Source organism: Pseudophryne corroboree, chromosome 6 (genome assembly GCF_028390025.1).
Source record: "Pseudophryne corroboree isolate aPseCor3 chromosome 6, aPseCor3.hap2, whole genome shotgun sequence".
In the NCBI taxonomy this organism is placed as follows: Eukaryota; Metazoa; Chordata; class Amphibia; order Anura; family Myobatrachidae; genus Pseudophryne; species Pseudophryne corroboree.
The window spans coordinates 451,938,282-451,955,406 of record NC_086449.1 but is presented as its reverse complement, the minus strand read 5'-3'; the positions used below and the strand labels follow the sequence as shown (position 1 = coordinate 451,955,406).

The following is a 17,125-nucleotide window of genomic DNA, read 5'->3' as shown; positions in this document are numbered from 1 at the left end:
GTCACCCCTGATGACTAAGTGGGCACTTTAACGTTTTTAATTATTTTTAGCTGGCCAATAATGACATGTAATTTTTGGAGTGAAAAAGTGCAACGTGACGGAATTTGTGGTTTATGGTAAGGGACAGGTATATTGGGGTGCTTTGAGTGGGACAAATGTTTAGGTTTGCAGATGGGAGCAGTCAGATTTTTTTTCCCCCACTTTTATTTTGTCTCCTAAAATGGCCCAAATATACACTTATACCATTTCATGTACCCTGAATTTAATATGAGGACTTCTTTTGCAGAAAGAAAATGGCTTTTATTTTTATTTTTCTCTGACGTCCTAGTGGATGCTGGGGACTCCGTCAGGACCATGGGGAATAGCGGCTCCGCAGGAGACAGGGCACAAAATTTAAAAGTTTGACCACTAGGTGGTGTGTACTGGCTCCTCCCCCTATGACCCTCCTCCAAGCCTCAGTTAGGTTTTTGTGCCCGTCCGAGCAGGGTGCAATCTAGGTGGCTCTCATAAAGAGCTGCTTAGAGTAAAAGTTTTGATAGTTTTATTATTTTCAGTGAGTCCTGCTGGCAACAGGCTCACTGCAACGAGGGACCTAGGGGAGAAGAAGTGAACTCACCTGCGTGCAGGATGGATTTGCTTCTTAGGCTACTGGACACTAGCTCCAGAGGGACGATCACAGGTACAGCCTGGATGGGTCACCGGAGCCGCGCCGCCGACCCCCTTGCAGATGCCGAAGTAAGAAGAGGTCCAGAAACCGGCGGCTGAAGGCTTTTCAGTCTTCATGAGGTAGCGCACAGCACTGCAGCTGTGCGCCATTGCGCTCAGGCACACTTCACACCGGCGGTCACTGAGGGTGCAGGGCGCTGGGGGGGGCGCCCTGGGCAGCAATGTTAATACCTTTCTGGCTAAAAAGAATACATCACATATAGTCCATGAGGCTATATGGATGTATTTCACCCCTGCCAGGTCTCAGAAAAACCGGGAGAAAGGCCCCGCCCCCTATTCCGGCTGGCTCTTCTCCTCAGCACACAGCGCCATTTTCCTACACCGCTCCGCTGCTAGGAAGGCTCCCAGGCTCTCCCCTGCACTGCACTACAGAAACAGGGTAAAAAACAGAGAGGGGGGGCATTTTTTGGCGATATTATATATATTTAAGCAGCTATAAGGAAACAACACTTATATAAGGTTGTTCCTATATAATTATAGCGCTTTGGTGTGTGCTGGCAAACTCTCCCTCTGTCTCCCCAAAGGGCTAGTGGGGTCCTGTCTTCTATCAGAGCATTCCCTGTGTGTCTTCTGTGTCGGTACGTGTGTGTCGACATGTATGAGGACGATGTTGGTGTGGAGGCGGAGCAATTGCCGGTAATGGTGATGTCACCCCCTAGGGAGTCGACACCGGAATGGATGGCTTTGTTTATGGAATTACGTGATAATGTCAGCACGCTGCAAAAGTCGGTTGACGACATGAGACGACCGGCAAACCAGTTAGTACCTGTACAGGCGTCTCAAACACCGTCAGGGGCTGTAAAACGCCCTTTGCCTCAGTCGGTCGACACAGACCCAGACACGGACACCGAATCTAGTGTCGACGGTGAAGAAACGAACGTATTTTCCAGTAGGGCCACACGTTATATGATCACGGCAATGAAGGAGGCTTTGCATATCTCTGATACTGCAAGTACCACAAAAAGGGGTATTATGTGGGGTCTGAAAAAACTACCTGTAGTTTTTCCTGAATCGGAGGAATTGAATGACGTGTGTGATGAAGCGTGGGTTACCCCTGATAAAAAACTGCTAATTTCAAAGAAGTTATTGGCATTATACCCTTTCCCGCCAGAGGTTAGGGCGCGCTGGGAAACACCCCCTAGGGTGGACAAGGCGCTCACACGTTTATCCAAACAAGTGGCGTTACCGTCTCCTGATACGGCCGCCCTCAAGGATCCAGCTGATAGGAGGCTGGAAAATACTCTAAAAAGTATATACACACATACTGGTGTTATACTGCGACCAGCAATCGCCTCAGCCTGGATGTGCAGTGCTGGGGTGGCTTGGTCGGATTCCCTGACTGAAAATATTGATACCCTGGATAGGGACAGTATTTTATTGACTATAGAGCAATTAAAGGATGCATTCCTTTATATGCGAGATGCACAGAGGGATATCTGCACTCTTGCATCAAGAGTAAGTGCGATGTCCATATCTGCCAGAAGAAGTCTATGGACACGACAGTGGTCAGGCGATGCGGATTCCAAACGGCATATGGAAGTATTGCCGTATAAAGGGGAGGAATTATTTGGGGTCGGTCTATCGGATTTGGTAGCCACGGCAACAGCCGGGAAGTCCACCTTTTTACCTCAAGACCTCACAGCAGAAAAAGACGCAGTCTTTTCAGCCGCAGTCCTTTCGTTCCTATAAGAACAAGCGAGCAAAAGGACATTCATATTTGCCCCGAGGCAAAGGAAAGGGTAAGAGACTGCAGCAAGCAGCCCCTTCCCAGGAGCAGAAGTCCTCCCCGGCTTCTGCAAAGGCCTCAGCATGACGCTGGGACCTTACAAGCGGACTCGGGCGGTGGGGGGTCGCCTCAAGAATTTCAGCGCACAGTGGGCTCACTCGCAGGTGGACCCCTGGATCCTGCAGGTAGTATCTCAGGGTTACAGGTTGGAATTCGAGAAGTCTCCCCCTCGCCGGTTCCTAAAATCTGCTTTGCCAACGTCTCCCTCAGACAGGGCGACGGTATTGGAAGCCATTCACAAGCTGTATTCTCAGCAGGTGATAATCAAGGTACCCCTTCTACAACAGGGAAAGGGGTATTACTCCACGCTATTTGTGGTACCGAAGCCGGACGGCTCGGTAAGACCTATTCTAAATCTGAAATCTCTGAACCTGTACATACAAAGATTCAAGTTCAGGATGGAGTCACTCAGAGCAGTGATAGCGAATCTGGAAGAAGGGGATTTTATGGTGTCCTTGGACATCAAGGATGCTTACCTTCATGTCCCAATTTGCCCTTCACACCAAGGGTACCTCAGGTTCGTGGTACAAAACTGTCATTATCAGTTTCAGACGCTGCCGTTTGGATTGTCCACGGCACCCAGGGTCTTTACCAAGGTAATGGCCGAAATGATGATCCTTCTTCGAAGAGAAGGCGTATTAATTATCCTTTACTTGGACGATCTCCTGATAAGGGCAAGATCCAGAGAACAGCTGGAGGTCGGAGTAGCACTAACTCAAGTAGTGCTCCAACAGCACGGGTGGATTCTGAATTTTCCAAAATCCCAACTGATCCCGACGACACGTCTGCTGTTCCTAGGGATGATTCTGGACACTGTTCAGAAAAAGGTATTTCTTCCGGACTCGTCAGGAACCTCCTAAAACCAGGGACAGTGTCTGTGCATCAATGCACAAGAGTCCTGGGAAAAATGGTGGCTTCTTACGAAGCGATTCCATTTGGCAGATTCCATGCACGAATTTTTCAGTGGGATCTGCTAGACAAATGGTCTGGATCGCATCTGCAGATGCATCAGCGGATAAAATTGTCGACAAGGACAAGGGTCTCTCTGCTATGGTGGTTGCAGAGTGCTCATCTGTTAGAGGGCCGCAGATTTGGCATACAGAACTGGGTCCTAGTGACCACGGATGCCAGCCTGAGAGGCTGGGGAGCGGTCACACAAGGAAGAAACTTCCAGGGCGTGTGGTCAAGCCTGGAAACGTCTCTTCACATAAATATACTGGAACTAAGAGCAATCTACAATGCTCTAAGCCTGGCAAAACCTCTGCTTCAGGGTCAGCCGGTGTTGATCCAGTCGGACAACATCATGGCAGTCGCCCACGTAAACAGACAGGGCGGCACAAGAAGCAGGAGGGCAATGGCAGAAGCTGCAAGGATTCTTCGCTGGGCGGAAAATCATGTGATAGCACTGTCAGCAGTGTTCACCACATGATTGTAGTCCATTGGGAAAGACCAATGGTGGACATGATGGCGTCCCGCCTCAACAAAAAACTGGACAGGTATTGCGCCAGGTCAAGAGACCCTCAGGCAATAGCTGTGGACGCTCAGGTAACACCATGGGTGTACCAGTCAGTGTATGTGTCCCTCCTCTGCCTCTCATACCCAAGGTACTGAGAATTATACGGCAAAGGTGAGTAAGAACGATACTAGTGGCTCCGGACTGGCCAAGAAGGACTTGGTACCCGGAACTTCAGGAGATGCTCACGGAAGATCCGTGGCCTCTACCTCTAAGAAGGGATCTGCTTCAGCAGAGACCGTGTCTATTCCAAGACTTACCGCGGCTGCGTTTGACGGCATGGCGGTTGAACGCCGGATCCTAAGGGAAAAAAGCATTCCGGAAGAGGTCATCCCTACCCTGGTCAAAGCCAGGAAGGAGGTGACTGCACAACATTATCACCGCATTTGGAGAAAATATGTTGCATGGTGTGAGGCCAGGAAGGCCCCGACAGAGGAATTTCAACTGGGTCGATTCCTACATTTCCTGCAAACAGGATTATCTATGGGCCTCAAATTAGGGTCCATTAAGGTTCAAATTTCGGCCCTGTCGATTTTCTTCCAGAAAGAATTGGCTTCAGTTCCTGAAGTCCAGACTTTTGTAAAAGGAGTACTACATATACAGCCCCCGGTTGTGCCCCCAGTGGCACCGTGGGATCTCAATGTAGTTTTGGATTTTCTCAAATCCCATTGGTTTGAGCCACTCAAATCGGTAGATTTGAAATATCTTACATGGACAGTAACCATGCTACTGGCCCTGGCTTCAGCCAGGAGAGTGTCGGAATTGGCGGCTTTATCGTATAAAAGCCCATATCTGATTTTCCATTCGGACAGGGCAGAATTGAGGACGCGTCCTCATTTTCTGCCTAAGGTGGTATCAGCGTTTCACCTGAACCAGCCTATTGTGGTGCCTGCGGCTACTAGCGATTTTGGAGGATTCCAAGTTGCTGGACGTTGTCAGAGCATTGAAAATATATATTTCAAGGACGGCTGGAGTCAGAAAATCTGACTCGCTGTTTATACTGTATGCACCCAACAAGCTGGGTGCTCCTGCTTCTAAGCAGACGATTGCTCGTTGGATTTGTAGCACAATTCAACTGGCACATTCTGTGGCAGGCCTGCCACAGCCTAAATCTGTCAATGCCCACTCCACAAGGAAGGTGGGCTCATCTTGGGCGGCTGCCCGAGGGGTCTCGGCATTACAACTCTGCCGAGCAGCTACGTGGTCAGGGGAGAACACGTTTGTAAAATTCTACAAATTTGATACCCTGGCTAAGGAGGACCTGGAGTTCTCTCATTCGGTGCTGCAGAGTCATCCGCACTCTCCCACCCGTTTGGGAGCTTTGGTATAATCCCCATGGTCCTGACGGAGTCCCCAGCATCCACTAGGACGTCAGAGAAAATAAGAATTTACTCACCGGTAATTCTATTTCTCGTAGTCCGTAGTGGATGCTGGGCGCCCATCCCAAGTGCGGATTGTCTGCAATACTTGTACATAGTTATTGTTACAAAAAAATCGGGTTGTTTATTGTTGTGAGCCATCTTTTCAGAGGCTCCTACGTTATCATACTGTTAACTGGGTTCAGATCACAAGTTGTACGGTGTGATTGGTGTGGCTGGTATGAGTCTTACCCGGGATTCAAAATCCTTCCTTATTGTGTACGCTCGTCCGGGCACAGTATCCTAACTGAGGCTTGGAGGAGGGTCATAGGGGGAGGAGCCAGTACACACCACCTAGTGGTCAAACTTTTAAATTTTGTGCCCTGTCTCCTGCGGAGCCGCTATTCCCCATGGTCCTGACGGAGTCCCCAGCATCCACTACGGACTACGAGAAATAGAATTACCGGTGAGTAAATTCTTATTTTTTTCTAAATGTATATAAAGGCCGTTTGACTAATTTTAAGTACCCCAAATCTCTTTAATATAACCTCTAATACACTTCTATACTGTTATCCTATGTTTGCCATTTTTTTGGGGGGTATAGGCTGGTTTCCACAGTTTCACCTACACTTTTCACAGCAATAATTTTCACGCAATTCCTGTTTTCAAGAGTTTTTTTTAATTTGCACCTATTCAGTTCCAAAATCGCGGAAACTGGATTCTTACTGTGAAGTGTCTGTGAAAATGGAGAAATCAGCCTGTACCCCCAAAAATGCCAAACTAACACAGGATAACTGTATAGAGATTTTTATATGCATTTAAAAATATATATTTTTTTTTATAAAAGCAGTTTTTTCTCGGCAAAATAAGTGCTCTCAATTTCCGGGTGTATAAATATGGGTACAAGTTTATATTTGGATCATTTTACGAGACTTAAAAAAAAAAAGTGAAAAAAGACTGACTACTCTCACCTGCAAGCCTAAACACATTTGTTCCACTGATAAAGCACCCCTATATACCTGTCCCGTACCTTGAACCCAAGATTCCGTCACTTTGCACTTTTTCACCCCAAAAATGACATGTCATTATTGGCCAGCTAAAACTAATTTCAAAATGTCAAAGTGCCTACTTAGTTTTTAGGGGAGGGAGGGGTGTCCCAGGGGGTTCTGAATCAAATCCTGACATTTTTACCTTTAAAATAGATTTTCCCCAACTTTGCACATACTCAGAGTAGATGAAGTATAATTCACGGTAAAATTATCGACCAGAAATTATTGCTGCTAATTGAGTAAGGGGTCTTTCACGATTTGCAGTAAAATCGCAGTTTTTCACACAAGAACCGGTTACTGCAGCTAACTGAATGCTCCCCTATATGTAATTAGAAATCTGCACATATCCATAGAAATATGCAAATGAAAATACTCCCCTGGCGGGCAAAATTATACCTAATGGTAATTTTCATTTTTTAACGAGAGAATTCTAATTAAACCATAAAATACTCATACAGGCAATCAAAATCCTATTTTTCTTTCATAGCCTTTTAAACAAAAAGGGACATGATGAACCCACTTTATTTTTTTAATGCAAAAAAAAAAAAAAAGTATGAAGTAAAGGAATGTATAATGAACTCTTGGAGTCAGGGAAGATTGATGAAACATTTTTGACTGGAATCTGAAATTTTGACCCTTTGTCAAACAAAATATGTAAAGTGATACGTGGATTAAGCATTGAGATGTGGAATTTTTACCGGATACACCTCAGAAAAAAAATGGATAATCAAAAGCGGCATTGCCCAGCAATTTTTCAAAACTTCGACCCCCTATATCTCAAACTGAGGCCTAGAGAAGAAACGTTTTACATGGGTTAATAGCTACGTGTAAGTATCAAGTGTACAAAGTATCATGAAAAATCGGGGTCTGTGGGTGTCATGCCTGGGGGTGAACTGGCATGGAATGACCCTTAAACTAATTCTAATTCTTGACTATCTATTTCAATATCTAAATCAAATCTACTGAATTAATCTGAAATGTCAGTTTACCAATAACATTGATTAGTGAATCATAGACTGAATCCTGTTGGTTATCAATGGGAATTACTGGTGTTGGGGTATGTATTTGTGGAATACATACAATTTGACTGTTTGGGATGCAGGCGGTCACATGACCAACCGCGGCATACCGACACTGAAAATGCAGACATCGGAGAGGGTAAGTATTTCTACCCTCTATCCACCCATCCCCTACCCTGCCCCTCTAGTGGTGGCGGCAAGGACTAAACTTAACACTCCCTCCCCGGACCCTAAGCCTGAACCCCGATACTCTCCTTCGAGATGTTGGCTGTCTGTGATCCAACACCGGTCTGAGCGTTGTCAGGATTCCTGTGTTGGTCACATGACATTGTTAACACTAAATATAAAACTATCTGTATGTAATACTTTTTGTGGAATGCTACCATTAGGATTCTAATTAAACTACCTTGCTTGAAAACAAATCTATAATCTAGAGATAACGTGTCGGTGAAATTTAGTTTTTAAATCGCCTTTATTTATTCACCCACAATTATTTTAACATGTGCATACTGTAATTAGGATTGATACTGTAGGTGGTGTATAAATTGATGTATACCAATAAAAGTTAAATATTAAGTATAAAATATGTTGTGATCTATCTGGTGTAGTACAGTACATATTACTTTTCAAATTTGATATTTCAGTGCACCGCATGACAAACTTCTTCCTCCTCTATATTCTTCAGGTTCAGAAGGATATTTGGATAGATATAGAAATACCTCTAGCGTGTTTCAATATCTATGGTAAATTAAAAATACAGAAACTCTTCTAGAAGATAAATGAGATCAAGTTTATTTATACTACTTTTTGATGTAGTAAAATATATACGTACTCCAGGCTAATACCGGTATACAACACATATAGGGGGGAATTCAGTCTAAAGTGACAGGAGATCGCAGGGGGCAATATTCATTTGATGCCCCCAATGGTGCTGATGGCGCTGTTTAGTTACGCGCCCAAACCCAACTAAACCAATAGGTTGGGCGCCCAAACGGATCACTTTTCACAATTTCCGCTCGCCCCAAAAGTTGTTTAAATGAACTTGCGACCAACTTTAAATCTGCCCCAATAGGTGGTCAAAAACCATTCTATTTTCGGCATATGGACTTATGAGTTGCTCAGATTTTGCTAGGGCATGTCTACCATGTGGCTTTTATGCATAACCTTTTTGCCTGCACCATCTAATTTTCTGTGTAGTGTATCATACCTGCTATATGGAAGAATGTGAATTATTTTAATTCTAAATACACTTTAAAATTAAAATAGAAAAAAAAATGCGTAGACTTTTGTTAAATGTTTGCCTTTTTTCTTGGCAAGCAAAAAAATTGGTTATAGGAGAAGGTATTAAGTTGACCATTAGGTTTCTTTGGACAGGAAAACGATTTTTGAAAGTGATACATTTTATTGAAACTGGTTTTGTGAGTTGGGCAGACCTGAGGCAAAAGCTTGCACCTACTGTAAGTACAGTATTGCATTGATTCTGCTGAGTGTTATGGGCCCTACACGCTGGCCGATTACACTGAAAGATATGAACGATCTCGTTCATTAATGAACGAGATATGGTTCATATCTTCCAGTGTGTATGCACCGACGATGAACGATGCGCGGCCCCACGCTCGTTCATCGTTGGTGCTAACTCGTTTAAGCCTTTAGGCTGTCTAATCCAGTTCTAGTCACATCTATTGTCGTAAGTAATGTGTTGCATATGAAATTTGGGAAATTGAGTACTGTTTAATATGTATACTTGAGTTGTCCTTCCATTTTAGTTCTCCATTTAATATACCTATTTTTACCAAATAAAACAAATGTGGGTAGCAAGAGCTAAGCATTACTGTATCTGCAACTCCATGGAAGGTGTTGCTTGTTCTTGTATATTTTAATTTTGCACAAAATTTTTTTGGGATGAAAGTAGGCCAGTAAAAAATATGAGGTGCTTAGGGTTATTAAAGATTTAGGTTCTGCTTAATGTAACACCGTAAAATATAATCTCCTTTCCACCTAAACAAGAAATGTCCAAAAACATATTCACAACCTAAAGCCATGAGCTTAAATTACCTACTTGATTTCCACATACTTCATAGGGGATTCCTCAGGGCATTATGTGCAAGCGCATTAGTGCATGAATGCCATGTCAGGGTTTCCCCCCCCCCCCAATTACTGTTTTTTTCAATTGGTGGTTTCCCGGCAGCCACAAAATCTGCCACTTAGCACAGTTAACAATGTACACGGCTGCCTTCCTAAATCCAAGCATGAATCTTGTGCATGTTGTGTGTTTTATTTTTTTCTTAAAGCTTTGTGTACATTTGCAGTATGCAGCTGTATTTCAAAAGCAATCAATGAATTCAAATGTTTTGCCAATGGGCACATGTAAATCTGCTAAACCCATCTAAACTATTGGGCACGCAGCCAAAACTTCAGTTTGTGTGCCCAAAAGCATCACTGTTTGCGCATCTCTGCTCACCACCTGGGGAGGGTTTGAGCCGAAATAATAGAAACGTGCACCCATTCTGCAAAACAATTGAATAGCTCCATCGGGTGCCCTCTTTACTAATGGGTGCCCAAAAAACAATTGGTTTGCCATAATAGGAAATATATATATTTGTAGTTTAGGCCCATGAATTGTAATACACCTTTCATACAGCATTGTATTCTATCTTTCCAAATCTAGATGCTTAGCATATTATGTACAGGTTGAGTATCCCATATCCAAATATTCCGAAATACGGAATATTCCGAAATACGGACTTTTTTGAGTAAGAGTGAGACAGTAAAAACTTTGTTTTTTGATGGCTCAATGTACACAAACTTTGTTTAATACACAAAGTTTTTAAAAATATTGTATTAAATGACCTTCAGGCTGTGTGTATAAGGTGTATATGAAACATAAATGAATTGTGTGAATGTAGATACACTTTGTTCAATGCACAAAGTTACAAAAAATATTGGCTAAAATGAACTTCAGGCTGTGTGTATAAGGTGTATATGTAACATAAATGTATACTGTGCTTAGATTTAGGTCCCATCACCATGATATCTCATTATGATATGCAATTATTCCAAAATACGGAAAAATCCCATATCCAAAATACCTCTGGTCCCAAGCATTTTGGATAAGGGAGACTCAACCTGTATATGTGCTTTCCTATTATTATGTAAAACCCCACGTATTTGTTTTTATGTTCTTTGTTTTATGGTGGCAATATCAGGGGAAGAGTTTTAAAACTAGATCAGTAACCAGGCTAAAGTATGTATGCTAATATAACTATAAATTAGGAATCCTTGTTCAATCAAGTAATAAAAACTGGTACAGGTTGAGTATCCCATATCCAAATATTCCGAAATACGGAATATTCCGAAATACGGACTTTTTTGAGTGAGAGTGAGATAGTGAAACTTTTGTTTTTTGATGACTCTATGTACACAATCTTTGTTTAATACACAAAGTTATTAAAAATATTGTATTAAATGACCTTTAGACTGTGTGTATAAGGTGTATATGAAACATAAATTGTGTGAATGTACACACACTTTGTTTAATGCACAAAGTTATAAAAAATATTGTCTAAAATTACCTTCAGGCTGTGTGTATAAGGTGTATATGTAACATACATGCATTCTGTGCTTATATTTAGGTCCCATCACCATGATATCTCATTATGGTATGCAATTATTCCAAAATACGGAAAAATCCGATATCCAAAATACCTCTGGTCCCAAGCATTTTGGATAAGGGAGACTCAACCTGTAATACAAAAGATGTAAAACTGATCCTTTTAGATAGTTGATGCATTTTTAAATAGGAAATAACCAAATGCAGATTTATTTATTTGTTTTTGGGGGGTTGCAACATGCTACTTTAACACAGATTAAGAACAAAACTTTAAGGTTCGCTTACTGTCTTATAATACAGATAATACAGGATTTGTCATACTGAGTACAATTCAGTTGTGGCTTTCATCTTTTAATATATCATTTTGTAGAGCCATTTTTTTTTTTCGAGTTTAACTGTTTATATAAAATGTATTACTTTGTTTTAAGTAAAACCGAATTTAGTTTTGTTTCATAGATAAAGTTTATAATTTCATGCAGTTTTCAAAAATGGCACTTTATTTATAATTTTTTCAGGAGATAAATCTCCCCCTAAACTTGAACCATCTGATGCGTTACCTCTACCTTCAAACTCGGAGACTAATTCAGAACCACCAACCCTCAAACCAATAGAACTCAATCCAGAGCAGAGTAAGCTATACAAAAGAGTCACATTTGATAATGAATTACATAGTACTACTGTTCAGGATGAAATGGTAAATGGACACAATTCAGAACATTTACTTAAGGACAGTAATCTCAGTGATTCTACAGATTGTGAAGTAGCGGAATCATCAACTGATGTAAACAGACGTACATCTATTCTCTTCCGCAAATCAAAAAGTGTAAGCCCCCAAAAGCCTGCAAAGAACAATGAAACACAGCCAACTTCACCACAGATAGGGACCAAAACCTTTTTGTCTGTAGTCCTTCCAAGGTTGGAAACCCTTCTGCAACCAAGAAAGAGGTCAAGGAGCACGTGTGGAGATTTAGAGCTTGACGATGAGTCCCCTGTGAAACGTTTGGATACAGGTAATTACATTTATTTCTCCCATGTACACAAGTTAAATATGAGATCATGGATACTGTAGTACAAATTAGAATTCTGTCATTTTATTTAAGAATATTTATAACCTTGATTATAATGTTAAGCATCCATGATGTCATTCACTTTGTTTTGCATTTTTATCTGCTTGTTTATTGTAGTATCATTTTGCTGTGATTTGTGGCAAGCTTTCTTCTATACCATACATTCACCAATCTGTCTCTTAGCTGAAAAAGAAAGCAGCCATAAAATCTTTGCATGAGTTGAAGTATCGCACCATAGTGGTATTTCATTTTATGTTCACACATTGAAACTTTCTTCCCTACATCATACTTCACTCTTTTAATAAAACCAATGATTCCAAACAAAAGTACTCCAGTCCAACAATAATATTTTACATCATTGATATCATCAGTGCTCAAACACTAGTTGAGTGCATTGAGTTAGAATGTTGTACATGATTCATCAGTTAATTGGTTTCTGGGAGAGTGCTTTTGATGGTTTTGAATTTTTCTTAGATTCTATTCAGCGAGCTGCTTTTTAAGACATGACGTTAATAGAATTGCATTTTTTCCCCTTTTGCCTTAAGTCCTAATAAAGTATATGTACTGACAAGCCTAATATTACCTTACATCAGTAGTAGGGACATTTATGGAAGCATTCTTAAAAGAAAGAGTTGTAGAAGATCTCAAATCCAGCAACTTACAGGATCCCATGCTGCTATTATACTTAATATAAAATTGGTTCCGTGTATGTATTGTGCAATGTTCTCCCTGATAACCAGCAGCACTTCATTTCTGTATATAAGTTTTTTTTTGGTTTGTTTTCTAAAAATTGGAGTCTCCAGTTACCTCCTTTAAAGCTGCAGCGGTCAGAGGGGAACAAGGATAATATATAGATATATCAGAACAAGAAGTTAAGTATTAATTTCAAGAATAAGAATAAATTCAGAGCTTACAGTAACAAAGATAGTTACAAAGTGTATATGATTATTTTACAAAATACACACATTATGATTTCGGAGAGAAATAAATGGAATAGTTTCAGAAACTCCAGAAGTTACTACAAAGACCTTAGGAGTTCGTTGTAGGTGCTTCACAAAGATAAGAGGTATGGGGCACCCTCAACACATGGCTGTCCACAAAGAGTGCACACTGTATTCAGTTAGTGGACAGGCATATTTATCGGAGCAGCAACTACTCATGACACACCTCGTGGATTTTAACCCTTCGAACACCACAATTGTTTGTACTTGGGTGTCTTAAGGCCTTCCTGGTCGAGTGAACAGGGATTACTTATCAACTTAGTCTGTGAAGCCTAAGGGTCTTGAATGTTATGGCTTTTGGTCAGGAAAGAGATTCAACACTTTCTTAGACTGAGCGTTTTTGGCCTATAGGTATGACCCCGTGCCATTTATAGTAAACAGACCTCTTCACAAACAGATCCATACCTGGTGGTTCAGAGTAAACACTAGCCAGTTAATTACAAACTGGCCATCTGTCATATCGTAAGACACATACATTCTTCCTACACAGAATATACCTGAGTAGGTGGTACATAGAAAAATGGCATTTTCATAAGTGATTGTACATCACACTTCCCCATTCAAGAATGGCACTATGGCATACAATTTTACAATTGACCTTTCCATGCAGAATATACATGGAAAGGTGATGCATAGAAATAATGCATTTTCATAACCCATACTGTTCTCAATACCATTGTTAATATGCCCAGCCCGATATGAAATGGGCTTTTTCGCTACACTGACCACCTATCAGCATGTTACTGTAGCGTTCCCGATAGTATGCGGGCAGGGCGCTGGAAATGTGGGGACAGTACGTTTGCACGCAAAAAGGGTGTCTGGCCCCCATTTGTCAGTAATGGGGGCATGCCCCATCCATCAGCGTCACTGATTTGGGGTGGGGAGGTGGGGGTGGGGGGCGTGTTGTGCTTTCCCAAAGCTCAGTGCACGGCATCTGTTCACATGATGACAGGAAGGCAGGGGCAGCTGTTTTAGCAGGGCAACCCCAAAGGGTGCTATAACAGTTTAGCGTGAAAACTATTGCTGTAGTATTCAAGATCGGACAGGGTAATCTTTAGCTGTCCAGTTTTCATGACCCTGTGTCCACAGGTTAGCTCCGTTTCCTGCTATTTGCCGATAGGCGGAACCCAATTGGTTCCTCTGGTGTCATAGACCATTCATTTAGTTCCATGTGCTGTGCATTCAGAGATGTTCTTACATTCTTCTGGTATAGTGCATAGTGGTTTAAAGTTATTATTGTCTCCTTGTCAGCTTAAACCAGTCTGGTCATTCTCTTGCTTCTCTCATTAACATGGTGTTTTCACCCTCAGAGCTGGTCATATTTTGTTACATGCACCATTCTATAGATTGTAAGCTTGTGAGCAGGGTCATCTTACCTCCATCTGTTATTATCCATTCTAATCTTATTGCTGTTTTGTTCCCAATTGCACATAAATAACTAAATAAATTCTCATTAAAGACGTGTGTGAAATACGTAACAGTACAGCAGTTTCTCAGATACTTTGACAACTGTATTTCACACACGTCTTTAGAGATTAATGAGAATGTATTAAGTTATTTACCACTGTGAGCATTTTTCTTCCCAGTTCTGGTATTGTCTGAACAACTCAACCGTAGTTTGACTCATACTTTTAAAGGGGATGTAGTTATGTGACCGACTGTCACATAACCTCCCCCTGCATCTCAAACAATTAAAATACCGATAGTTGGCATGCTGAAGGGAGTATTCCCACTTGTTGGTGTCCACAACCCCCATAGAGTGGGAATAGAACCTGTGGTGAGCGCGCAAGGGGCTTCGTTGCGCTTCCACCCCCCGGCATTCTGCAACCGGCTTCCCGTTGTCGGGATGCTGACTGCCGGAATCCCAACCGCTGGTAACGCGGCTCCGACCCCTTTTTAAAGATTTCTTTTTGAGAAAGGCATTTAATGTTAAAGGATATTTGCCCAAGATGGAAATACTTTGTAACCATAAAATCACTGATTTCGAATGACATATATGGCCTCCAAGATATTGTCCAGGTTTGTTATGTGATTAGTAAATCTTATCAGTTATTTATATAGCGCACACATGCCGCAGTGCTTTATAGAGAATATTTAGCCATTCACATAAGTACCTATCCTGGTGGAGCTTACAATCTATATTCCCTACATATACACATTTAAGCACGCACACACATTCACGCTAGGGTTTTTTTTATTTTAGGATCCAATTAATCTATCCGTATATTTTTAGATTATGGGAGGAAACCAGAGTACCTGGAGGAAACCCACACAAGTATGAGGAGAATATACAAACTCCACACAGTTATGGCCGTGGTGGGAATCAAACCCATGACCTCAGTGCTGTGAGGCAGTAATGCTAACCATTACACCATCTATACAGCAGTTTCTCGGATACTATACGGATGCACAGACAAAATAAAGGATAACACATTTGTATAATTCAGCAACTATATGATCATTTAAAATACATTTATAGATGCTTTCTGAAATAACTTTCATGAACAATGCTGGAGGGTCGCATGTTGTGAGTACCCCTGATCCAGGGGATTTTTCCATCATATTCTAAAGGTGCGTACACGCACCGATGCAGGCTTACAGCCGATAATGACTATATTGTGCCCGGAGGCATGTAGACCGTGTCGGCCCTGCCTGCACACACTATATTTTCTTACGAAGCCGATCCCTTGGGTCCGCACATCGGCATCGCAAGTGCATATACACAGTGCGATATGCACTATGTTTCTCTGCGATATGCACTATATAGGGGTATATTCAATAACTGTCGGAAGCTGCCGGCTTGTCAGGAAGACGTCAGTTTCCGACAGTTTTAGGTCGGAAGGGGTTCTGACCTATTCATCACGGCCCCATTTATTCCGACAAGTCGGGAATCCCGACTTGTCGGAATGCACGCTGATCGGCGGCTTCAGCCGCCGATCAGCGTGCATTGTCGGAAACTGGGCCAAACCAGACAGGTTTTAGCCCCGTTTCCGACAATCTCAATCCAACTTTAAAAAAAGTCGGATTGAGATTAGTGAGCTGAGACGGAGGGAGCAGCGGGGAGAGCAGGAACCCAGCGGCAGCGTCCGCCCGACTCCAGCAAGCGACGTCCCGCTTGCTGGAGCCGGGTGGACGCTGCCGTGAGCCTCCGCTCCTGCAGCCGCTGTTTCCTTGTCTCCTCGTCTCCTCCCCCGTCCGCTCCGTCTCCTCCACTGCTCTCCCCTTCCCCCGGTGCTAGAGACATCTCGCCACCGGCGCCGCTGACCGCTCCCCCCCTCAGCTCCGGCGCCGCTGACCGCTTCCCCCCCCTCATCTCCGGCGCCGCGGACCGCTTCCCCCCCTCATCTCCGACGCCGCTTCCCCCCTCCCCAGCTCCGGCGCCGCGGGCCGCTTCCCCCCTCCCCAGCTTCGGCGCCGCGGGCCGCTTCGCCCCCTCCGCTTCGGCGCAGCGGGCCGCTCCTCCGCTCCGGCGCCGCTGACCGCTTCCCCCATCAGCACCGGTGCCGCTGACCGCTTCCCCCATCAGCTCCGGCGCCGTGGACCGCTTCCCCCCCCCCCCAGGTCCGGTGCCGTGGACCGCTTTCCTCCCCCCCCGCCACCGGCGCCGCTGACCGCTCCCCCCCTCAGCTCCGGCGCCGCTGACCGCTTCCCCCCCTCATCTCCGGCGCCGCGGACCGCTTCCCCCCCTCATCTCCGACGCCGCTCCCCCCCCCCCCCCCTCCCCAGCTCCGGCGCCGCGGGCCGCTTCCCCCCTCCCCAGCTTCGGCGCCGCGGGCCGCTTCGCCCCCTCCGCTTCGGCGCAGCGGGCCGCTCCTCCGCTCCGGCGCCGCTGACCGCTTCCCCCATCAGCACCGGTGCCGCTGACCGCTTCCCCCATCAGCTCCGGCGCCGTGGACCGCTTCCCCCCCCCCAGGTCCGGTGCCGTGGACCGCTTTCCTCCCCCCTCAGCTCTGGTGCCGTGGACCGCTTCCCCCCCCTCAGCTCTGGCGCCGTGGG

The 17,125-nt window shown here is 43.9% G+C and overlaps 1 protein-coding gene across 7 annotated transcripts in view; it reads left to right on the top strand.

Moving 5' to 3' along the window:
• Window positions 1-17,125, top strand: part of BRD1 (bromodomain containing 1) — a 262,579-nt gene that overhangs the window by 156,747 nt on the left and 88,707 nt on the right. For 6 of the 7 annotated variants that reach the window (XR_010179402.1, XR_010179403.1, XR_010179404.1 and 3 more), the window contains exon 8: window positions 11,577-12,071. The exons of the other annotated variant lie outside the window; for it this stretch is intronic. Coding sequence is in view for 3 of the 6 variants with exons in the window: in XM_063927123.1 (XP_063783193.1) it covers window positions 11,577-12,071 (495 nt within the window). In the remaining 3 variants the exon portion in view is untranslated. The remainder of the gene's footprint in view (window positions 1-11,576; window positions 12,072-17,125) is intronic. 7 annotated transcript variants of the gene reach the window in all.